The following is a 13,826-nucleotide window of genomic DNA, read 5'->3' on the forward strand; positions in this document are numbered from 1 at the left end:
CATAGCTGACCACCAGCTGACTTTGAGTATAGAAAATATTAAATTTTATATAAATCCAGTCTGAATCATGATCGAAAGTAAATAGAGTTTAAGCCCGACGCTCAGCTCATGATCAGCTCTAATATTCCCCATGCCTCCGTGGGCGGGGCAGTAAGGCTTCTAACGGGCTTCGCCACCAAGAACAGGCTGGATGACCTGACCAAAACCGGGCTGCATTGGATCCTGGAAGCCTAATTTCTTGGATGGAATATGTTTTGGGGGCACCCAAGGCATATTGGGCCCACAACCATTAACTGGGCAACTCCAAACCCAATCACCTCTTAAACAAATGGCAAGAGAAACATTATTTATTGTGCGCATAGGAGGAGCCGTGGAGCATTACTCACCTTGGATGACTGGAAATGGACACTCCTACTTGCCATATTATCCGAACAGATCACGGGAGCTAATTCAGGTGTACGAGTCACGCGTCAACACCACGGGCCATCTTACGATGAACGGCCCCTTGTCATGCAAACAGAGTCAGCCTAATAAAAAGGTCTAAACAGTGCAGAAAAAATGTCATAGCTACCACTGACACAGCATGAACGCGGAGAAGAGAGTAAATGAATGGAAATTAAAGATAAACACAGAAGAAATACACAAGAGATGCCTAGCCTCGAGATTAACCATCTGAACCAAAGAAACAGAGAGTAGAGGAACTATATTAGCATCAGATCGCAGGCTAATATTTTGTTTTTTCTTCCTGCTAAAAACAGTATCAACATTTCATTAACATGATCCTGAAAACTGACATTCAGCGTCGACAAATTTGATTCTGTCAACAACTGGAAATAGCCATTTAAAGGTCAAAAAAAAAAATGACAACAAAAAGCATCACATTCAACAATGGACCGGTTACCATTAATCAATATGATGAAAGGCATATAATTTCCGAACTGGTAATGTTCCAAGGAGATGTTTCTAGGGACGATCGGGTCATAAGGTGCTCCCACACGCAAGAAGTACCAATCAAGCTTTTAAGCTGAAGCAGAGAATGCGAGGAAAACTCCTCGTGGGATGGATTATAGCCAGAGACAATAAGAATCTCATATACACTCAGATCCTAAAGCTTAAAAAGTGTATATAAGATAAGGAGTACATCCAAAATTTGGACCTATCTACCCTATGTCTCCCTCCTGGTCGATCTCCTAGGGCGTGGAGCTGATGCATCCTCCTTTTCGTTCTCCTCTTCTTTCTCAGCACTGCTTCCAGCCACATCAGCCTCAGTAGCTGCATCACCCTTGGTTTCAGTTGTGGGTTTAGCTGGAGCCTGCACAAGTGAAAAATTGTTTTAAACAGAGTCTCATCTCACGAAGTGGAAGACAGTGAGGTTGAATGGCAATGACAAAAGAATTTACCGCAGGTTTTTTTCCACCCAAGAGAATCTTCATAATAACCGTAGCAATAACCACCATAACTGACACCAGGATTCCAATGGTCAGGTTTGGTTGTTTCTCTCCCTTCTCAATGATATCCTGCCAAAGAAAAAGTTAGAGTTCCAAGAAATTACTCAGAAGATATTACTGAGAGCGGAAAAAAATCACCTAAAAGGACAAGTTATAAGATCAAACATTTTAACATTCCCAAATTTACTCTATGAACAGCACAAGGATCTCAGGCAGGGTTCCAGTTTGAAACTAATGAAAATCAATATTTTATACTTACAATTATCTTGATCTTGTATGCCCCCAGGAAAGGAATGTCGGCTATCTTGTAAAGACCATCGAATACCTTTTTCTGGTACACCAAAAAATTGTGTTAAGAGATAAATTGATTCCAAGCATAAAGGAGATGGTCGGGTAGAAAAAAGAAGGGAAGAACCAACAGCCTAATATAAGACGGCATAATAGAGCAGAAGAGAAAGATCACCTGAAAACCTGAAGGCCCATCAGCAGCTGCCTCTTCAGCTTTCTGTTTCTCTTTCTCAACTTCATACTTGGGCTTCCATGTTTTCTCCCTGTATGACTCAGCAACCTCCTCGTCACTGGCTATAAGAATATTGTCAAACAAAATGCCTTCCTGCATTGTCCAGATCTCGATACCAATAGAAGCAATCGGCTCAAAGTCGGGCTTGTCGAGCTCAAAATAGTCGGGATTAGGTATCTCCTGTGGCTTCCAGATACCTTTGTAGTTTGGGTTGTCGATTAAAGGAGCATGCCATTTTCCCTTGTAAGCTGGATTCTTCTTCATTGGCCTCTTCCACTCCCCACAGCCAGGTGCTGCTTCGCACTTTGGGTTGTCGATCTTAGGTGCCTCCCATTCTCCATCCTCCTCATCATCCCAATCTTCAGGTTTGGTGGCTTCAGGATCATCAATTTCCTCAGGTTCATCATCCAGCCAACCTTCAGGTTTAACAGCATCCTCATCTTCAATCTCTGGTGGAGCATCCTCATCCCAGTCATCAGGCTTAACAGCATCTGGATCTGGAATCTTAGGCCTCTCATCCCAGTCCTCAGGCTTCTTATCATCAGGATCAGGAATTGTCTTAGGTGGGATGAGTGCTGGTTCAAAATCATCAGCGGACAAGAAGTTTGCTTTCTTTTTTTCCTCACCATCAATCAAAATCCTCAACTCATTATCAGGTTTCAAAACAGCAGTGTAGACATGAGTGAGCTTGTCAGATGGGACAGATGGAGGGTATTTGAGATGGTGCTCGATAAACTTCCCACTCTTGGGATTCTTGTGTTTAAGGATGAAATGCACCTTATTTGTGGATCCACACTTGTCAGGTCCAAACATAATGGTATAGGGAGACTCATTATCAAACTCCTTGGGAATCCACCCAGCCTCCTGAGGACGTAGGTACTTCAGATATGCACCTCCACATTCAAGTCCATTCTGAAGTCGAGCTTCATACTGGAGGACGATGGTTCCATCCTTGAGCATGACTGGCTCATCAAGTTCTTTGACTATTGCATACTTCCTTGCCTTCTCACTCACAAGAAGACCGTAGTCTTCATGTCCCTCACTCTTGGAATGTTTCCATACACCTGAACCAGAAAACAACAATCAATGCCGAACAGAGCAGCCGGATGCCAACAAATTGCCTTAGAAACATAATGGTTGGAAGAAAAGATGTTAGGAAGACTATAAAATAATGGAACGGTATACAGTATACAGCATTGATTTCTTTTGTAATGCATGAAAACCACACAAAGCAGCTTATGCAGCTTAAACATCAAGGATTGATGTTACAAGCTAACCTAATAACTCAATTGTTACCTGATTTGCTACAAGAAATATATTCTGTACATGTGTGCAATGCTAATATTTTAAGCACAAAAAAATAGCCCCGTTTGCAAAACTACAATATTTTCTGTGCATGCATGCAGGACAGTTCTTAGTCCTTCTATTACTAATTTGTAAAACGGTTCTTACTCAGCTGGGCTATCCCCTGAATTTGTTAGAATGCATCTATTACTAATTTGTCAGAATGCATGCAGAACAGTTCTTACTCAGCCGTGCTATCTCCTGAATTTGTTAGAATGCATCTATTACTAATTTGTTAGAATACATACAGAACAGTTCTTACTCAGCTATGCTATCCCCTGAATTTGTTAGGATGCATCTATTACTAATTCTTTTCACCATGCTACCAACAAAAGCATACACCAGCCAAGATGAGGACTGCAGTTTTGATAATTACACATGCCAGAGTACAAGACTTGCTAACAATTCATGGTAGAGATTGTTCATCAGGCAACAACTGTACTGCTATGTGAAAAGGCAACAGTATAGGGTCAATTCCATTTCCATGGATGCATTTTCTATATGTATGTGTGCGCGCGCGCGCGCATGCGCATGTGTGTCTGTGTGACTGCAAAAGTTTGAGCACAGATTATTGTTGAAATAAGTTGTGAGACTCATGTTGACTCCAATTACAAATTTACATTAAGCCTACGAAGCCAACTAGCCTCTGCAAGTTATACCCTTCTTCCATAAATGCCCCCCCCCCCCCCCCCCCAAAGCAACCCCTTCTCTTCCAGAGAAAGAAAAAACAGAGTAAAAAAAAGGAGAATGTATATACGTTCATAGAGGAGAAGGTGTGCGAGAGAGAGAGAGAGAGAGAGAGAGAGATTAATTGAGGAATGGCGGATGTTTATCATCCATGTGAATTTCATTAAATAGGAAACAAAAAAGAAAACCAAAAACTTCATCAGTTATTCAGATCACAGCCATTTATTAAATACTAGGTACTAGTAGAAAAATATGAAACAGCCACTTCTTTAATTGCATGTATCACGTACTAGGTACTAGCGGACATATAAGCAACAGCCAATAACAACATATGTCAAAGCCCAAATTATTAATTAACATTGAATTATAGTAACAGATAGGAAAGATCTCATTAAACCAATCATATACTCGCTTGTCGCCTAGCTTCCCTGCCTTCTATCTTAATAAGGTTAACAGGTTTTTGTTAATAATTTTCTAGATTTACATGTCAATTTATGTTGCTAGCTTATTATATGTTAAGTCAATATTTTGCATTAGCACATCATACAATATGAAAATATAGGTACATTGGCCCCAAAAAAAGACATTATGTTTAAAACAATGAACCCCACCAGGAATCCGTAGAACTCAATATAACACCTCAATTACATAGGTCAGCAAGCTTAGACAACTTTCAGTCAGCCTGCAGGTATCAATAGAATCCTGTCTGACAAAACTAACAAACTAAAGGAGGACCAACCAACCAAAATAACTCAGATTCTTTGTTTTTTGGGGGTTGGGGGGGAGGCCTAAAATAGAAAAAGAAAAACAGTCGAATAATTGTTTATTAGTATAAAAATAATCTGCTAGGTCCTATTTGTAAACCAAACAAAGAAAACTTTTCCATCTTCAAGCATAAGAAGAGTGCCAAGTGCACCAAAGAGTACCCAGTGCTAATACAGTTTGTAAAAGAAAAAGACCATCATCCTCCGACACTACCATAAATTCATTTTCAAGATTGCGAAGATCCAAAATGAGCTCACTTCCAATAACAAGAGAAAAAACAGTGCAGTTTAAACTAGATTTTTTTTCAATTTAAACACTCCATTTGTTTGCATATGAAAAATTGATTTAGCAAAAACTCTTCAATAGTCAGTGCAGCAAGGAGTTTGGCCTTAAAAACTGATAATTTAATAAAACAAAACTGTCACAAGTTGACCAGGCAAGGAGGCATTAACCACAAATTTTTTATTCATATGACAATATGATATCTAGAAAATAGATGAAAACTCACTGCCCAGGTTCAACTAAATTGTGCAGCTAACATGGGGTCCCACTGCCTTGAACAGGGTACACAACCTCCACATACCATATAGGCATATTTGACGATGGACAAAACTAGCATTCCTCTTTCTAGAAACAATCCAGCACACAACCTATCATTCATTCTGGTTAATTTCATCCAGACCTCACAATAGCATCAAGAATGTCTGGATCCTTGAAAAAAAACACATTTTCTTGTATTGTAGAATTAGCATGATAGTGATCAACCTAAACGAAGAGACCCCTTAAAAGAGATAAAAGACTACCTCAAGCACTACAACCCGTAGAAATTGTTCCTGGTATAGCAAACTAGCTTGTTCACACATTCATTAATTGATCAAACCAAAGGTAGGTAGGTGCACGACAATTATATAAGTAATGATTCAGGTTGCTTATAAAAACTATCTCAAGCTTCCGTAGAAATTGTTCCTGGTATAGCGAACTAGCATGTTCCTACATTTCATTAATTGATCAAAGCAATAGTAAGGTGCACAACAATTTTTACCAATAGTAGTTCACATTGCTTACATCGAACCCATTATATCCTATACAGCACCATACCTAGATAACTTATTTTGATAAGTCTCTCTCTCTCTCTCTCTCTCTCTCTCACACACACACACACACACACACACACAAACACACACATACACGCACAGAGAGACAAATATGTATGTATATGTATATAACTACTGTAAGCACTTGAGAGCCCAACCTAGAGCCATTAAATTATCGATCATAGAGTTCACTAGTTTTTACTGCAATAATAATGCCAATCTTACACATGGCATCCTAGCTTTTATAAATCTATAACTTGCTTATCTGAACGCACAGATAATGAAAACTATGTAACACGTCAATAGCTGTCGGATCAATGGTCAGGAGACAATGACTACAAACTACGAGGGCCCTCTAAAGATTTTCCCCAGATTGGTACGGTGCCCTTTCCTTATTTGCTTTCCATATAAACACATCAGCAGTAATTCAAAGAGTACTGAAGTCTAAAGTAGGATCAAAATATTTGCACTAAAGAAAAGGGAAAAAGAAAAGATATCATTCAACCGCAGACGTTAGAAGGCCGGCTACTGTAAATAGAAATTAAAAAATAATTAATTATATTATTATATTATTAGTAGTATTATTATTATGATCATCATTATTACTTTGGCGTAGATCCGTTAGCTGACACAAGCAACTGTCGACAGATCAGTATACCAAGTCGATCAGACCAAAAAGATAAGATCTTTAAACTTATCTACTCCTATCAGAAGAACTTAATGCTCGCATTTGGTTACGGTAGAGATATCGATCGGATCTGGGAGCTATACCTGTGTAATCCTCCTTCTCTGACACGATCCACCGCCCGTCCAAGGTCTCGTCGAACGATTCATAGAAAAGCTGGAGCAAAAACCATCGACCCTCACCAATTATAACTCCAGACACTCAAAAAAAAAAGAAGAAAAAATCAAATCGCCATGTGAGAGAAAAAAATAAATACCGGATCTGAAGCCCAAATCTGGAGCACGAAGGACGCGATCAAAATCAGGAGGAGCCGCGGCGCTGTCTGCCACCCTCCCATCGCAGCCGTGGAAGGAGACCAGGCAGGAGAGGAGAGTTGGAGATCACAAGAGCGGATCGGAGTGAAACCCTAACCGTGGTTCTCGATCACGGGTTTAGATCATTCGAGAGGGGAGAGGGTCGGAACGCGACACCGAGAGATATTAACCACGAGAAAACCAACGGCGGAGATGGGCCGATGGAAACCACCGCTCTTCGGCTCCCTCCCTTCAATCCACCCTCATGCGAAACCAGGAGTGACCACAATAAAACGCCGCTGGTGACTTGCTTCGTCCAATGACACTAGAGAACACGTTGACCTGGCCAATAGTAGCACGACACGTCAGATTACTGTGGCCAGCTCCAGCCGACGCTATTATCCACTTGGCAGGATTGGTAAAACCAAGGGTCCAGATCTAATAGCTTTTCCGGAAGGCTTATAAAGCCCCTGGTTCGACCATAATTTGGCGAAAATTCCCTCAAGGCGGGTCCAGCCGTGAAAACCCGTGCAAGATTCTTATCGGCTCGGACTTTCTTGCAGCGGTAACGGCTTGTCACCATATGCTACGGTCACAATGTATGGTAGATAGATAGTGAGATGAAGAAAAAATTCTAGGTTTCGCCCTTAATCACAATTATCTCATGTTTAGCGCTACTTTTTGCCCAAATGTTGGGTTTTCTTACTGTGCTTTAAACCCTTGTATCGAAAGAAGATTGGCACTTTCATTAGGGGTCATCTATAGATGGCACTGACATCTTAAATGACAACAATTATCTCTCATCACATGTTGCATCTCAATTATAAAATACTTTTTTTTGGGTACTAAATTTGGCCGAGAACATTGCTGTTTACAAGCTTCATGATTTATTTATGACATGCTCGATAATTTTGGAGATAGATTATGTATTACATGCAATGTTTATCGCACTAGTATTAGTTTATATGGTGCTTTTGCTGCTCTTCATGCATGTTGTTGTTTCTCTCATGTTTTTTTTTTATACGATGCAAGAATATTGCATAATTTCACTAAAAATTACGGTGTTTTCTTGATAACTGTATACAAATTGAAATCATTCAAATTATACAAAGCAAAATTTTCATTTTTTCCTCCTAATTTCATGTTCTTGTCTCTTGTTGCTTTTTTTTTCTTTCTGATAACTTGCAAGGAGGATAAACACTCCCCCTCTCTTAGTTTCTATGTGATATATTCTTCAATGGCAAACTCTTGGGCATGCTTGTTAAGCTACATTAATTCATACAATTTTCTTTTTTAAGAAAAAAAATTAATTGTGTCAGGGGCAATAAACCCTAGAGTGACTCGTCATAAGCACAAAGCATGGGAGATCCTTTAGAAGAAAGGATGGAGCATAAGAACAATTTGTTTGAACACCGGAAAGGGTAAAAAAAAGGGTATAATTTATGGGACAAAGTTTCATCTCTGCATGCATAATACGACCTAGGATGCATTTTCGAAGCCATCTCATCTCTCTACATGTCGTGCAAAGCCCCAAATAATAGAAGATGAAATCCATGATGGATTCAGACAAGAAGAGTAGAGCTTCTTCTCCAACACTTAGAAGAAAAAAATGAAGACACAAGAAAATAACTTTGTTGGTTTCAAAGTGAGGTGTAGAATACATACAGATTTTTGGATACCTAACACCACTAACTCATGCATTGATATTTAAAGAAAACCAGAACTCATGTGTGGGCCTACAATGTGGCATTACACCCACTTACATGGCACCACTTACATAAGATTTGATACACATACAATTGCCTCCTAAAAACTTGGTAACATAAGATCCACTACTAACAGCTAATATAGATCAGCAAATAAACAAAACTCATTCAAAATAAAAAACTACAAACTCAACTCCATGTATGTAGGGTCGGCTCAATCTTTAGGCGACTGAGGTGGTCACCTAAGGCTCTGGCCCCTAAATACATTTATTATAGTGAGTTGCAAGATGAGTGTCCAAATGCATTGAATCCCCTAAAGCATTTGAGGGCCTCAATGCTACGTATCTTCATAGCTATAAATGCATTGAGGCCTCCAAATGCATTTATGTTGGAACGTATCTCTTATCTAAAGAAATTTATTATCTCTTTCCTTATTTATGCATTGATGCTCCTAAATGCATTTATGTTGGGGCCTTTAAGTTCGCCTTAGGCCCTCAAATGCATTGAGTCGGTCCTGCACGTATGTGCATGATAGCTGGTGTGATTTGCATCACACTTCATCTCTCCCCCTTGATGCAAAATCACAAACACCAAGGAGAGATCGGAACTTCATGAACTTTGGGTACGAGAGAGCTTTGGTGAAGCCATATGTAACTTGTTCATTGGTTGACCAATATTTCAACACGATCATGCCTTCGGCAACGACGCCTCATATGAAATGGTAACAAAGTTCAATGTGTTTGGTTCTTCCATGGAACACCATACTTTTGATCTAAACAATTTCTCATCAGCTTTGGTTGTCCCTTCATTTAAGCTTAATTTCTCATTTGCATTCATGGGGGTAGAAAAGGCCTTGCAGTTTAGCAAGTTATACTTCTTAAGCAAATCCAATGCATATTTATCTTGAGAAATAAAAATGCCATCATTAGTTTGTTTAACTTGAAGACCAAGAAAATAATGCAATAATCCCAAATTAGACATATCAAACTCATGCATCATGCTGCCCTTGAATTCTTGGATAAGAAAATCAGAGGATCTAGTGTAAATAATGTCATCCACATAAATACAAACAATAAGCATATCAGTGTATTTCACCTTCACATATAAAGTGGGTTCACTTTCACCTCAGCAGAAGCCATTTTGGTGAAGATACGAGTCAAGTTTTCCATGCCATACTCTTGGAGCCTGCTTGAGACTGTAAAGTGCCTTCTTCAACTTGTACACTTTTTTTCCTTTTCCGTCGACAACAAATCTCTGTGGTCGCTCAACATATACATCTTTTTCTAAAGTGCCATTCAAGAAAACAGATTTAACATCAAAATGAAAAACTTTCCACCTCATATAAGCTGGCAATGCTAATATAATTCTAACAGTCTCGAATCAAGCAACAGGAGAAAATGTCTCAAGATAATTAACACCATATTTTTGTACATACCCTTTGACGACCAATCTCGCCTTATATTTTTGTATACTTCCATCGACATTGCACTTTACCTTATAGAACCATTTCACACCAATGGGCTTTTTTTCCTTACGGCAATTCTACAAGCTCCCATGTGTTGTTTCTTTCAATGGTAGCCATTCCTCTTTCATGGAGTTTTCTCATTCTTCTTTGCCACAATCCTCTTCATAACATGTAGGTTCTGCAACCATAAGAACAAAACTGCATGATTCATAAATCTTTTCCAAACATCATACCTTTCTTGGAGGGGTATCACCATCAAGTGTAGGATCAATGTTGTTGCTACTTGAACTCCTCAACTCTCTTGGTGAAGTCTTTCCAAAAGGCCTAGGTGATGGAGAAGCATGAGGTGATGGCACATTCTCATTTAATGGAGTTATTCCTGATTCATCTTCCATGAATGGCGAATGCTGATTTGACTCTTCTTTCTAATCCCAACAGCTGTTCTCATTGAAAACAACATCTCTACGAATGATGAGTTTCTTTGTTTTTGGATTAAATATCCGGTAACCTTTTGTTTCATCACTATACCCAACAAATATATATTTTTCACTTTTCTTATCTATCTTGGTACGATCATCAGAATCAATGAACGCATATGCAATGAACCAAAAATTCTTAAAGAACTTACATCGGGTTTCCAGTGCCACCAAGCTTCATATGCTCAATTCACTCCTAAGGCGGGGAAGCAGTCTCTTCTTCCTTCCTTTCCGTACGCTAAGCTAGCGGATCAGAGATAGAACCATTAGTGCCAGCTCTTGGGCAAAGTTAAGTAAAGTAAGAAGAGCTATTTTGAGTCATCTTGTGCATTGCCTTTGTTGGAGAGATGTTGAGAAGGCGAACTGATGTAACCACTGCTTTAGCCCAAAATTCATTTGGAAGATGCTTCTCATTCGACATACTTCGAGCTATCTCCACCACCCATTTATTCTTTTTTCAGCAACTCTATTTTATTTTGGTGTCTTCCTTATTGTCAACTGGCTACGAATGCCATTTTGCTTGTAAAATGAGCCAAAATCATCAGATAAAAATTCTCTTCCTCATCGGTGTGAAGAATCTTTATGATATGCCCACTTTTTTTTCCTGCAAAAGCCTTAAATTCCTGATAATTTTCAAATGCCTCTAATTTTTGAACAAGAAAAAACACCCAACTCATACGAGAAAAATCATCAGTAAACAATAGAAAATATCTACTCTTGTTTAAAGATAGAGTTTTATATGAACTAGTTCAAGAGGCATTTTGGCTCTCCAAGATTTTCCAACCGAGAATGACAAGTGGTGTTGTTTTCCATAAACACACCCTTCACAAACATTATCAATACAAATAATGGAAGGCAAACCACATACCATCTGCTTCTGACTCAATAATTTCAGCCCATCAAAGTGCAAGTGACCATAATGTAAAATGCCACAACCAAGATTCATTCTTCACATTGGCAGCAAAAGCACAATCACCAAGACGTGAAATATCAAGAGAGAACATTTTGTTTTCAGCCATGTGAATCTTAATGTGAGGAGTGTTAAATTTTTTACTTTTGATTTCACATATGTCATCATAAAATATGACGGAATATCCCCTCTAAATTAACGGACCCACACTAATCAAATTATGAGCTAAACTAGGAATATAGTAGACATCACTAACTGTCCTTTCACTACCTAATTTAGTCTTAGTTGCAATGGTTCTGTTGCTTTCTATTTAGACACGCTTGTCATTGCCAAGCCGAACTTGCAATTTCACAAATTCATCCATATTGCAGAAAAGGCTCCTTTTTTCTGTCATGTGGTTACTACAACCACTGTCTAGAAATCATACATCAGCAGTACTTTCATTAGTATTCAAGCAAGAAACAAGTTACCTTCCTCTTGCTTTTCTTCAGCAAAGTTTGCTTCTTGTTTTGCCTTATCCTAGCAATGTGGCTCAGTATGTCCCGTCTTCTCGCAAAAGGTGCAATAACTATTCTTGTGGGTCTGCTTTTGTTTGCCTTTATCACCGTTTTCTGACCTTTGACGACTATTATCAGACCATCCACGTCCACGGTAGCCAACTCTACCACGTCCTCGACCGGCATACTTTTGGTCGGAAGTGCCTTCACAATTCGTCTTTGTTACTAACCCCCAACTTGGCTTGAAAAACCTGCCCAATATTCTTCTCGGCTGACCTGTTCATTCTTGCTTCATGAGCTAGAAGCGAACCCATCAGTTCATTAAGAGAGTAGGTAGACAAGTTCTTGGACTCTTCAATAGCAGTTACAACATGATCAAATTTTGGTGGCAAACTCCTCAAAACCTTTTCTACAACTTTCTGGTTTGAGATGTTTTCTCCATATGTCCTCATTTGATTTATAGTGGTAGAAATTCTAGAGAAAAATTTTGAACAAAACTCGCCTCTCTTCATGGACAAGGTCTCAAATTCTCTACCAAGTGTTTGAAGTTTCACCGTGGTTACCTTTTTGTCACCATAAAATTCTTGCTTCAAAGTAGTCCGAGCATCCTTCGATTTGGTGACATTAGCAATCCGGAAAAAGATAATCTCTATCACTACTATAAGTGGTTCCAGCCGACTCTTGGAAGGCCCATATAGCCCACTAGGGCTTTATCTTTGCTTTCTTTGTAGGACCACCGCATATGTGTGCACGTGAAGAAAAAGAAGAGGCGCGTGAACCAGGAGGGGTTGCGGCACATTAAAATAAGAAATAGAGAGAGAACAGTGAGCGGCAGAAAGAAAAAAAAAAAAAACACAAAAAGGGGAGAGAGAGAGAGAGAGAGAGCCAAGAGGTGCGGTGATATAGAGAGAAAGAGGGCACAGCTTGCAACATCAGTTTTGCATGCCATACGCAAGAAGAAACATATTCTTTTTCTTGTTCTTTTTTGGGTGTAGTTTTTCTTATAGAGATTTAACAAATTAGGTTTCTACCTAAGAGTTGTATTGGATGCTATAAAGAGTTGTAGTATTCATTGTTAGATATTTCAATACATTCTTAGGTTCATCACACTGTGGTAGTTTGGGTGAGATCATTGTTACTCTTAGGGAGGTGATACAGGAGTGTTCCCAATTAGTTGAGAACTCGAGTTTTGGACATAAACTTGAGTATTGTCAACTCTACATTTATTATAGTAAATTGATTGGATTTGCCTCGTAGTTTTTTCACCTTTACACTAGAGTGTTTTTCTACATAAATTTGGTGTGTTTCTTTTGCTCTCCAAGTGTTTGATATATTGTCGGTGTGAATATTGCTTCTTGTTGATTTAGAATTGGCTTAGTTTATTTTGCAATATTCCTATTTTGGCTCCATCAACTGCCTGTTGCAAGATAAGTAGAGCCTTCACATCCTTCTTACGAAGCTCCTTCAAATTCGTTGACTTCTCCACAGCTTTCGAGCTCTCAGTTTCTGCATAACCATTCTCAACTAGATCCTAAAGATCATTTGAAATAAAAAACGTCCTCATCTTGATACTCCAAAACTCATAATTTTCTCCATTAAAAAAAGGTACCAAGGATTGTGAGAGGTTGATAGTGTTCATGCCATTCGATATGATGAACCGCCACCAAAGGATTATCTATCTTTTGAAGATCCCTTGTTTTGGCAATGATCTCCACAACACACCACTACACTTAGCACGGCCTGAACGCAGCTCTGATACTAAAATGATGGATTCGGATAAGAAGAATAGAGCTTCTTCTCCAACACTTGGTTAAAAAAAGTGAGGACACGAGAAAATAATTTTATAGATTTTAAAGTGAGGTGTAGAACACGTACAGATTTTTGGACATCTAATACCACTGACTCATACATTGATATTTAAAGAAAGCCAGAATTC

At 39.0% G+C, this 13,826-nt stretch overlaps 1 protein-coding gene across 1 annotated transcript; it reads right to left on the reverse strand.

Moving 5' to 3' along the window:
- Positions 1-881: 881 nt before the first annotated feature.
- Positions 882-7,270, reverse strand: LOC103712362 (calnexin homolog). Its single transcript, XM_008798866.4, has 6 exons — positions 6,800-7,270; positions 6,630-6,699; positions 1,912-3,032; positions 1,708-1,779; positions 1,401-1,517; positions 882-1,312 (listed from the first exon to the last, which is right to left on the reverse strand). The coding sequence occupies exons 1-6, from the start codon at positions 6,878-6,880 to the stop codon at positions 1,166-1,168; spliced, it is 1,608 nt and encodes a 535-aa protein (XP_008797088.4). The 5' UTR covers positions 6,881-7,270; the 3' UTR covers positions 882-1,165.
- Between the last annotated feature and the right edge of the window lie 6,556 nt (positions 7,271-13,826).

This window comes from Phoenix dactylifera, chromosome 4, assembly GCF_051530095.1.
Source record: "Phoenix dactylifera cultivar Ajwa chromosome 4, Ajwa_hap1_PhDact_Kaust_v1.1, whole genome shotgun sequence".
In the NCBI taxonomy this organism is placed as follows: domain Eukaryota; kingdom Viridiplantae; phylum Streptophyta; class Magnoliopsida; order Arecales; family Arecaceae; genus Phoenix; species Phoenix dactylifera.

Coding starts and splice junctions, on each gene's coding strand:
- LOC103712362 (XM_008798866.4), bottom strand. CDS start 6,880: ATGGGAGGGTGGCAGACAGCGCCGCGGCTCCTCCTGATTTTGATCGCG. Junction 1,780..1,911: donor ATGGGCCTTCAGGTTTTCAG/GTGATCTTTCTC, acceptor TTGGTGTACCAG/AAAAAGGTATTCGATGGTCT. Junction 1,313..1,400: donor TGGGTGGAAAAAAACCTGCG/GTAAATTCTTTT, acceptor TCACTTGTGCAG/GCTCCAGCTAAACCCACAAC.